Raw genomic sequence first — 10,233 nt, forward strand, 5'->3', positions numbered from 1 at the left:
CTCTTCCTCAATTTCTCTCTCTCTCTCTCTCTCTCTCTCTCTCTCTCTCTCTCTCTCCCTCTCTCTTTCTCTTTCCCTCTCTTTCTCTCCACCCCCCTCTCTCTCCATCTCTGCTTACCTTCAGCACTGGTGGCGAGACAGCAGTGTTCCCTTGTTGATCTTTTTAATATTCTGTGGTTTTTAGACGTTTGTCTCAATTTTTTGGTCAAACTTTAAAACCACCGTGTGCACGGTTTCAGCCCCTCTCAGCACAGGTGTGAGGCGCCTTAGTGCAAACCGTGCGACGGTGTTGTGCATGTGAGCGTCATTTTGGGACATGAAAGAAGCGACAAGATGTGTGCTTGTTTATGAAACGATGTGGTACAAACACAGCGATTATGCTCAGTCAGATTGGACGCAATGAGCCAGCTAATTACAGTCTACACAAGTGGGGGAAAACGTGGTGGTTAAAAAAAAATGAAATAGTTTGTTTGGAAAAACCTGCTTGAACGTACTGTATCTGACGCTTTTTGACGAGTTTTTAACGGTTTTTTTTTCGTTGTTTTTTTTTTTTGGCTACAGGATTACTTGAAGCAAGTACTGCAAGTGGACCTGAAAGCTCATCTACATTTTGCCAGAGTCTTTATGAAGCCGGGGTAAGTCTGTAGAAATGTTGAAGATCTCCTTTTTGCTGGTGTTCCCCGAACTGAACAAGGCATTGCTGCGATTACTGAGTTCGGCTTGAAAGCCTTCCTGGGGCTATTAAGATTCCATACCTTTTTTTCCAGCGAGATTCCCCCCGGGAATGTCAGTCATCCTTGAAGTTCTACAGCTTATTTTACTTCCCCCGAGAGCAGAAGTGTGACCTCTGTACGATCATGTACGGATATAAATAGCAGCTTATACATAGATAAATAATGGGCCAAAGTCGTGAACGGGTGGAAAACGTACTTGACGAGGACGCGTTATGGGTGGAACAGTTGCCGTCGTTAGCTCTCGGTATTGTGTCTGACCTGTTTCCTCCGGCCTGGGACTTGGCCCGCTTCTCGGGTACCGCACGCACTTTCTGCGGCCTGCCCTCTTTTGTTTGTGTGCTTGGCGTCTTGTGGTTTGAAGGAATCTGGGTTGAATCGACATTTTAAAAGAATGTTTATCACTGAAAACGCCCTCATCTTTGTAACTGAAATCGAATTTCATTATTTTTTGGAAATACCTATGTCACTGAAAATGCCCTTATCCAACTTAGTTTGATATGAATGTCTATGTTGGAAGAAGAGGATATTATAACATACACATTATTGGGAATGATAATTAGAGCAAAAGATTTATTTAACCTTTTTTTTCTTTCCATTTGAGACAAAACATGTTTTTGATTCTTAATAAATTTTCCGTTCAAACGGCAATAGTTGAGTCTGTTGAAAGTTTAATAAAAGTTTTGTGGGGTAAGTGAGGTTTTGATGTCGATATCTCTGAGGAATACTGCACCAACGTATTGAAGGCGCCATTAGCTCAGTTGGTATCATAATGGGCAATGGTGCAGATTTTCTTGATTTGAGTCCCGATTGGGCTTATTGAATTTGTGTTCTTTGGAGAGTTTTCAAGGCTCTCAACCTACCTGGTGAGTGGTTGGAGGGCGTCTCTGGTAGGTCTTCTTTTTTTTTCCCGCTGTAGTTTATGGCTGTCTTTCTTTCCCTTTCCCTGCACTAAATGACCGTTATTGTGTTGATTTGCTTCTCAATGCTAAAAAACCCCTGCTAGGCCTGGTTCTATTGAAGATGCTTATTAAATTCATTCGGAGGTCTTGACTCATATATGTTACATTGTTGGAAAAAACTATGAACCCATACAATTACACCAGGTTTTACAAATGCGTTGTGAATTATTTTGTGCAGGAGGTGGGTAGCACAGTTTCATTGTGAAAAGAACGCACATGCTTTCTACTGTTGATAGCCTTACATAGTGGAGTTTATCTTGTTTACCATGATGGGTGTCGGGGAAAGATCAGAATAATGTTGCTTTTTGAGAGCATCCGAGCGGATGGGTTGTCGGCGCCACAGGTAAGTCCTACTTCTTTACGTAACTTTTCTGTTGTTTCTGTTCGTCTGTCATTTTTCTGAGCAGTAAATTTCCTACCAACTAAAAATGTTTAATGTGTCCTGCGCCCTCATATGAGCATATTATGCAGTTGCGGACGCCGTAAAACACTTACAAAAAAAAAGAAGAAAGCAAAAAGAAAACAAATAGATCTAATACAAGGTAATAAACGACCCTCCCCCTTCCAGTCCATTGGCTTCTATAAAAAACCAAAACAAACATACAAAAAACCCCCCCATCGTCTGTTGGCTTCCCTCAAAAGAAAAACACTCCCCCCCCCTCCCCAAATCGCCTGTTAATGATGCAGCGCTGTCTGTTAGCGTTAAAGACTCTTCCACATTTTCTGCGCCAGGCAGTGAGCTGAAGTGGCGGGACGCTTACTTGACTAAGTTGTCGACGGTATTGGGGATGTTTGGAGGCGCGTGTGGTAGGTCCTGTTCTTCAGATACTCCCGTGTGTTCTGTCTGTCTGTTTGTCTGTCTGTCTGTCTGTCTGTCTGTCTGTCTGTCTGTCTGTCTGTCTGTCTGTCTGCCTGCCTGTCTGTCTATATATCTGTCTGTCTGGCTGGCTGGCTGGCTTTCTGGCTGACTTGCTGGCTGGCTAGTTGTGTCTGTCTGTCTGTCTGCCTGTCTATCTGTCTGTCTGCCTGCCTGCCTGCCTGTCTGCCTGCCTGTCTGTCTGTCTGTCTGTCTTTCTGTAAGTTTCAACTGTCGCTCTATTGTGGGTTTTCTGCCCTTTTAACAAACAGTGACGTCTCGTTCGATTCTGTCCACGGGTTTTACAATATGTAGTAGTCTAGGTTGTCTGTGGAATTGCTTCCAAAAACGTTGGCGTTTGGATCATTGGAGGGTTCCTGGATTGAACGTCACGTTTAGAAACAATAGTATAAGCTATATGTAGTGTATGAGGAACAGGTGACTAGAGTACGCCACGGGAAATCTAACTAATAAAATCAAAGAAAAAAGAAAATGTATGCCCTCCGATATACTAGGTCCCACCCGAAAGTACCAGCCGTTTCGACATATTTACCACACATTAGGCACTCAAAATTTCCTAGCCTTATGTATATGTATTTAGGATGCTTTGCCTGAGTCGTTAAAAAATTACTTCTACGATTCTTGTACGGCGCTCGAATCGATATGAAAGCAAAAGTACGCCAATTAAGAGGTAGTTAACGATTTGTTGCAAAACGTGTTCGGTTCAAGTAGCATGTACTGTTCGGAAATGGGGCAGGAGATGCGAGTTCGTTTCGAGCGTGCGGGTGGTTGGAGGGCGTCACTGGCGTGCCATATATTTTTTCTTTCCTTTGTTTGTTTATGTCTGTCTTGCTGTTTCCTAGCACTACATGACCATTATTGTATCAATGCGCTTCTCTTTACAAACCAACCGACCAACCGACCAATCGACCAACCAACCAATCAACCAACCACCCACCCACCCACCCACCAACCAACCAACCAACCAACCAACCAACCAACCAACCAACCAACCAACCAACCAACAAACAAGTAAGCAACACACAACAAACAAACAGACGTTTTTCTGTTGTCTGCTTTATTTCCACTTTCTGCCCCCACCCCCTCACTTCCTTTGCCCCCTCCTCTGGGCTCCTGACTCTTTCTGCAGCCTTTCTACTGCTACTCCTTGGCTCCTCCTTACTGCTGTCTTTCTGCCACACCCCTGATCTTCTGGTAGGAAAGATCTACACCTAGCCTTCTCGGACAAGGGCGAAAAATCTCGGAGGGCCCGTGTGCAAGTTGCGAACGTTAAAGATCCCTTGGTGGTCTAAAATCGATAAGAGTAGGCTTCGGCCACCACCCGGGCAAAATTCAAAATTTCCTACCAACTGAAAATATTAGGTGTGTCCCGCGCGCTCATATGACCTTATTCAGTTGCGAGCGCCGTAAAACACTATACAACCCCCCCCCAAAAAAAACAAAAAAAAACAAAACAACAACAACCCCCCAACAACAACAAAACAACAACAAAACAACAACAAACAAACAAAAAAACAAAAAAACCCAGACGTTTTGCGCGGGAGTTCTTTTATTTTCCTTCTGCCTTCTGAATCCTGACTGTCCAGTGCTGTGTGCAGGCCTTGGTGGGTAGGATGGGGTCAGCTCTTATCTTCCCTCACGTCATTTTCACTATAACTCATGCGTGAACACTGGTCAGTTTAAACATTGCGTGACCACTGTCACACTGACCATTGCGTGAACACTGTCACACTAACCGTTGCTTGACCACTGTCACACTGACCATTGCGTAGACACTGTCACACAAACCGTTGCTTGACCACTGTCACACTGACCATTGCGTGAACACTGTCACACTAACCGTTGCTTGACCACTGTCACACTGACCATTGCGTGAACACTGTCACTGAGGGAACATAGAGCTGAGGAAAAATAGACATGCTCCTGGCAGATCACTTACTAAGTGTTCTAAATTGTCTCTATGTGGCGTTAGACGCTTGCAAACATAAACTACGCACCTTCCCTTCACTTACACTTGTGTATGGCGTAGTGGCTGGTTGGTGGATGGTCCTGGTGTGGTCTGCTCCTTCTGCGCCTGTTCAGTGTGTGACTTCTATTGTGATCTGTTCCTGGCTGAGATTGGATATTCTTTTTTTGCTGTCTTTTTGGAAACCATAACTCGATGAGCGGGTGGTTGGGGGGCGCCACTTGTAGGCCCTACTTCTTTTCATTTTAGCTGTTGGTTTTGCTTGTCTGTCGTACCTTTTTCTCAACACTATTGCGGTGTTCACACACATAAGAGTAGAGTCGACGAGCAATTCTTGATCTGATAATGCCAAATTTGGGTTTGATCGTGACGAGTATCTGGCCATGACTGTTGACATTATTGTGTCGGCGAGCACTCGAGGAGACGCTTGCCGAGCTATAATTTAGGACGGCGAGCATCTCACCGAGCGCCTCACAGAGCGTCTTGCCGAGCAATTAGTTTGTATCCTGGCCACTTGCAGAGCCAAGAAACGTAGCGGTCGAGTATAATTTCACACGCCGACAAACTCGGCGACCATTCTGACTATCTTGCCGACCCGTCGCCGAGTTAGTCGGCGTGCAATGTTATAATATATAAAGAGGTGGGCAAAATGTTTGTGCTCATTCCTTCAACATGTCTCCTGTGACACAGACGATGGGTGCGTACTTCATGTATACATATGGTGCCCTTGCTGTTGTGCTGGTGCAAGAAGAGGAGAAGAGGAGGAGGAGGAGGAGGAGGACCTATTGGGTTAGAACTTGGCTCATAAACAGACCCCTGTGTTGACAGTTTGAGAAGCTGATGGCTGAACTGCAAGTTGAAGATGTGGCATCCTTCGGGAACTTCTTCAGAGTTTCACCAGAGTTTTTTTCCAAGAGCTACTGGAGAAAATTGGCCACACCATCCGTAAGGCAAACACGTTCTGGAGGCATTCACTGGAACCTGGCATTAAGTTGGCTATCACACTTGATCGATACCTAACAACAGAAAGAGTTACAGATCTCTACAGTATGGCTTCAGGGTGGTCTGCAAAACTATCTGTAATTTCACCCCGAAGTCTGTCAAGCTATCATTGATGCATACTGTGATGAAGTCCTTGCTCTACCTACAACTCCAGATCGGTGGATGGCCATTGCAGAAAAATTTGAAACCAAGTGGAATCTACCACATTGCATTGGAGATTTGGATGGGACTCTGGTAGCTATCAGATGTCACTCTAACTCTGGATCCCTTTACTTCAACTACAAAGGGTTCTACTCCCTAGTCCTCTTTGCACTTGTGGATACCGATTACACATTCATCTATGTCAATGTTGATGAAACTGGAGCAGGATCTGATGGTTATATTTTTGCAGAAAGCGGGTTAAAAAACCTTGAGTAACTCAGAATCCCCGTGCGAGATTTTTTTTACATGACGAGTAATAATTTAACCCGCAGATTATGAAATTTAACTTAGCTACCATTCATATCTCGTCGGCGTGTCAGTGTCACTCAGCAACGTATGAAACTTTACACGCCGAGCTATTTATGACGGGAGCTGCCCAGTTTGTCACAGGCCCAGTTTGTCACAATTTCATTTAAGTATTTGAGTATTGATGACTGTCATAATTACGGCACTTAAACACTGTAGTTATGACTGAAGTTTTTTATGCCCCACCTTCAAATTGGTTGTGTAGAGATAGTCCCTCTAAAACGTCAAATCATCTTGTGTTTTTCAATATTTCTTCCTTTTTGTATGCAAATCAAAGCAAATGACTCTGTAAAATTTCAACAATGAATGTTCTTTCTTTAAAAACAGTTCAAAAATAAAGTTCAATTCATAGAATCAATCAATCATTCATTTACTCTTTTTGAGAGGGTCAGTGATAACTTCCTTTCATGCAGGGCTCAGTCGAGGCCAGTGACAAACTGGGCACGGGAGAAACGGGCGTGCTTCCGTTCTGACACTCCCCGAGTCCTCCCCGAGTTCTCCCCGAGTGAGTTATTGACACGGCGACTCACTTTTCGCTCGGCGAAAATTTTAAGCATGTTTGAAAATTTCGGCAAGCTTCCCGTGTAATAATTTCACACGGCGAGCATGAAATATCACTCGCGGAGGGAGGCCGAATGCTCTGCGAAATGTATCCAGAGTAGCCCCGTCTTGCTGGACTTAAAAATTTCGTCTTACTCAGCTTCATTAGTCCTGTATGTGTGAACAACGCATAAATGACCATTATTTTATCAATATGCTTCCCTTTATATAAACAAACAAACAAACACCCCCCCCCCCAACAAAATAAACATGACGAGCGGGTGGTTGGAGGGCGCCACTAGTGGGCCTTATTTCTTTTCTTTTTGGTTTTGTTTTTGTCTGTCTGTCTGTCTGTCTTGCGTTTTCCATGTACCAAGCGGCTGTTATTGTATTGAAGTACTTCTCAATACCCCCCCCCCCAAAAAAAAAACAACAACAACACAACAACACACGAACAAACGAACCAACCAAACAAGTGGATTGGGCAAAGTGCATTTGTGACAAGAACTCGAAAGCCTTTGCGAAGGGGATAATTCCAGCGGATCGCTCTTCTCTCAGCGAGCTGCAAATCACGTGACGTCAAGTGCACTTAAAAACCGCTCTTTTAAAAATTTTGTTTCTTTTTTTTGTTGTTGAAAAAAAAAGAGCAGTTTTGCGAGGGTTGGGGGTGGTTTGGGGGTGGGGGGTGGATGGTGGTGGTTGTGAGCGGGTTGGGTCTGGTGGCAGTGATGAGAGGGAGGGTGGATTGGAATGAAAGGTTCCGATGTTGCGGCTCGCCGCTAAAGAGCGATGAGGGCGTACAGTTGGCGGGGTAAAAGGGGGAGGGGCAACGGAGGCTAATTATTGGTGTAGGATTGAGTTGAGCGTTCCGGCGGAGTGAGGAAACCGCAGAGTTGAAAAAAGAAAATAAAAATGAAGGAAAAGTAGGCCTAAAAGCTCCAGAAATGAAAGGGTAAGAAAAACGAAAGAGGAAAGAGACGAATTTACTGCTGCTCTGCGGGGCACCGCGTCACTTCCGGTGTCAGTGGTAGCAGACGTCTGCTCTTGGGTGCACCTGCGAGGTTGTGCGGCAAACGTCATTCAGGCCTGCTGGATTAGTCGGGAGAGGGAAGGAGGTCGGTTCAGTTATGAAACATTCGGATAAATAAATAGAGACATAGACTTAGATAAACGAATAAAATCACCCCTCTTCTAGTATAGTTTTAGTTAGTAAGGTTCTACGGCGCTCGCAACTGCATAAGGTCATATGAGCGCCATCACCTCTTCTCTCTAACCTAAAGATTCCTCTTTTAACTTGTGGCCGAGTTGTTTTCTTATTTTTGTACACGACGACACGTACCAGTAATTAAACTTTCTAGATGTCTCTGTGGTAAAAGTAGACTCGAGCGCTCTTTTAGGAACTTACTTGACCTACTACATGATCTCCACTTTCTGTAGGGCTACATTTGGGTCCTAGTGACGTCATGCGTGAAAAGACGCTTTTAACATCGGTTGATCCAAAACAAAAATCCCTACTACCCCCCCCCCCAATACTTTTAAATACCCAAAAAACAAAACAAATAAACCCACACCCCGGGGGGTCTCGTGGCCTAGAAGTTAAGGTGTTGGCCTCTCATTCTGAGGTCCCGGGTTCGAATCCGGGTAACGACCGAAACATTTTCTTCTCTAAAATTGTCTCCTTTCACCTCCTTTCCTGCTCTCCAGCAGTTCTGTTGTCTGCTTTCATTTCCACTTTCTGCCCCACCCCCTCACCTCCTTTGCCCCCTCTTCTGGGCTCCTGACTCTTTCTGCAGCCTTTCTACTGCTACTCCTTGGCTCCTCCTTACTGCTTTCTTTCAGCCACAGCCCTGATCTTCTGGTAGGAAAGATCTACATCTAGCCTTCTCGGACAAGGACGAAAAATCTCGGAGGGCCCGTGTGCAAGTTGCGCACGTTCAAGATCCCTTGGTGGTCTAAAATCGACAATAGTAGGCTTCGGCCGCCACCCGGGCAAAATTCAAAATTTCCCACCAACTGAAAATATTAGGTGTGTCCCGCGCGCTCATATGACCTTATACAGTTGCGAGCGCCGTACAACACTTTTCAAAAACAAAAACCAACTCCCCCCCCAAAAAAACAACAAAAAAACAACAAACATACAAACAAACCAACTTGTAAAAATTTTGTCCATTTATTTTTCACTAAAACTGTTCTGGAATGTTGTTATTTGGAACATACGTAATTCGTTCAAAAGGAAATTGTTTGACATAAAATCCATAAAGAAAAATCTTCGAAAATAGAAATGGCTTAAAGTAAGAAACATGTGTAAAAGCAAAATACAGCGACTTGATTTTTACAAATTTGACGATTGTTTTCTTCGTTTTCTTTTCAACATTTAATTCTTTCACCCCTGTGACATTTAGTCAGCTTTTTTCATGTTTCTTATAGAATTAAAGAGCTGACACTTTATTCTGGAATTCCTAGAACCAGAGTCCTCCATTGAACTCGAGACGTTCTTAACGTGTCTTTTAGAATGTTCAGTGGCGGCCAAACACAAAAACCAGTCAATCCAAGAGTTGTTAAAACCACCCTCGCTAAGCACCTCTCAGAATGGAGTGGCTTCTGGAGACAGTAAATTGGGAGGATGGGGTGCCCAGTTGACATCATTTCTTGGAGTTTACAATGACATGTTATCCTGAAAGGTGAAAGTGGGCTTCGCCACTGATGCAGATCTCATCGAGGAAATTTACAGGTTCTCCAAGACGAACGAGGAACCGCTGACACAATACCACATGCTCGTGCGTACATGTCAGCGTCGCGAAGCCTTTGCTTAACATAAGTATGGCACTGTAGTAGGTTAAGATCTGACTTTAAATCTGGACCATTTAGACCGTTGAAGCACGGGACAGGAAAGTCTTAACTGCAGGCATCATCTCCGGACAGACGTCTCATAGTACTCAGTTTCTGCACTCTGGTGATGTTTAAATGGATTTGGAACATGTGTGTTCGACTTGAGGGGGTCGTTTTGTCTGGTAATTTTTAGTTTTGACTCTCCATAGATCCATAACATAGAATGACTTGCTTTGAGGGAAATTTAGCACTTTTCCCGGACTTTGTGCAGAACTTACGAAATGTCAGGGCTGGTGAGTTGGTGGAGAAGTAATGTTCAATGCAAAACGCTCTCTGCTCTTTACTAAACTGAACCATGATCTCAGTAAGCAAACGAAACTTGACAAAAACGACATTTGCAAATTTCTGTTGGTCTGTTGGACTGCTGTGTTGCAAGTGCTGTAAAACTCTTATCAAAACTAGCTAAAACAAGGACAAGTTGAAAGCCTGTTTTGGCATAAGAAATCGGTTCATATGAGTTTGTTGATTCGAACCCAGTTATTCGAATATATGTAAGTGTTTTGTCGCAGACTTCCGCTTCTCAAGGCTTTGGACTTTGGCTTCACGGCTCCCGGGACCGCTGAGCTGTTACCCAGCAGTTCTCTAGGCTGTGTTGCACTCTTCCTTTTCATCTACCCACCCGTCCCCCACTCCTTCTTAATCTATCAATCTCTCTCTCTCTCTCTCTCGTTCTCCCTGTCTCTAGTACTCCCTGTCTGCCCGCCCCCACCGCCCCTCTCTCTCTCTGCTTTTATATCTCTCCGTATGTGTCTGTTTCAG

General features: G+C 44.3%; 1 protein-coding gene across 1 annotated transcript in view; it reads left to right on the plus strand.

Annotated features, from left to right (window-relative positions):
• Positions 1-10,233, plus strand: part of LOC101848167 (gephyrin) — a gene marked incomplete in the record, with an annotated part of 115,956 nt that overhangs the window by 76,015 nt on the left and 29,708 nt on the right. The window contains 1 exon segment of the mRNA XM_005090760.2: positions 562-635. Within this exon segment, the coding sequence (XP_005090817.2) occupies positions 562-635 (74 nt within the window).

Source organism: Aplysia californica, unplaced genomic scaffold (genome assembly GCF_000002075.1).
Source record: "Aplysia californica isolate F4 #8 unplaced genomic scaffold, AplCal3.0 scaffold00021, whole genome shotgun sequence".
Lineage (NCBI taxonomy): Eukaryota > Metazoa > Mollusca > Gastropoda > Aplysiida > Aplysiidae > Aplysia > Aplysia californica.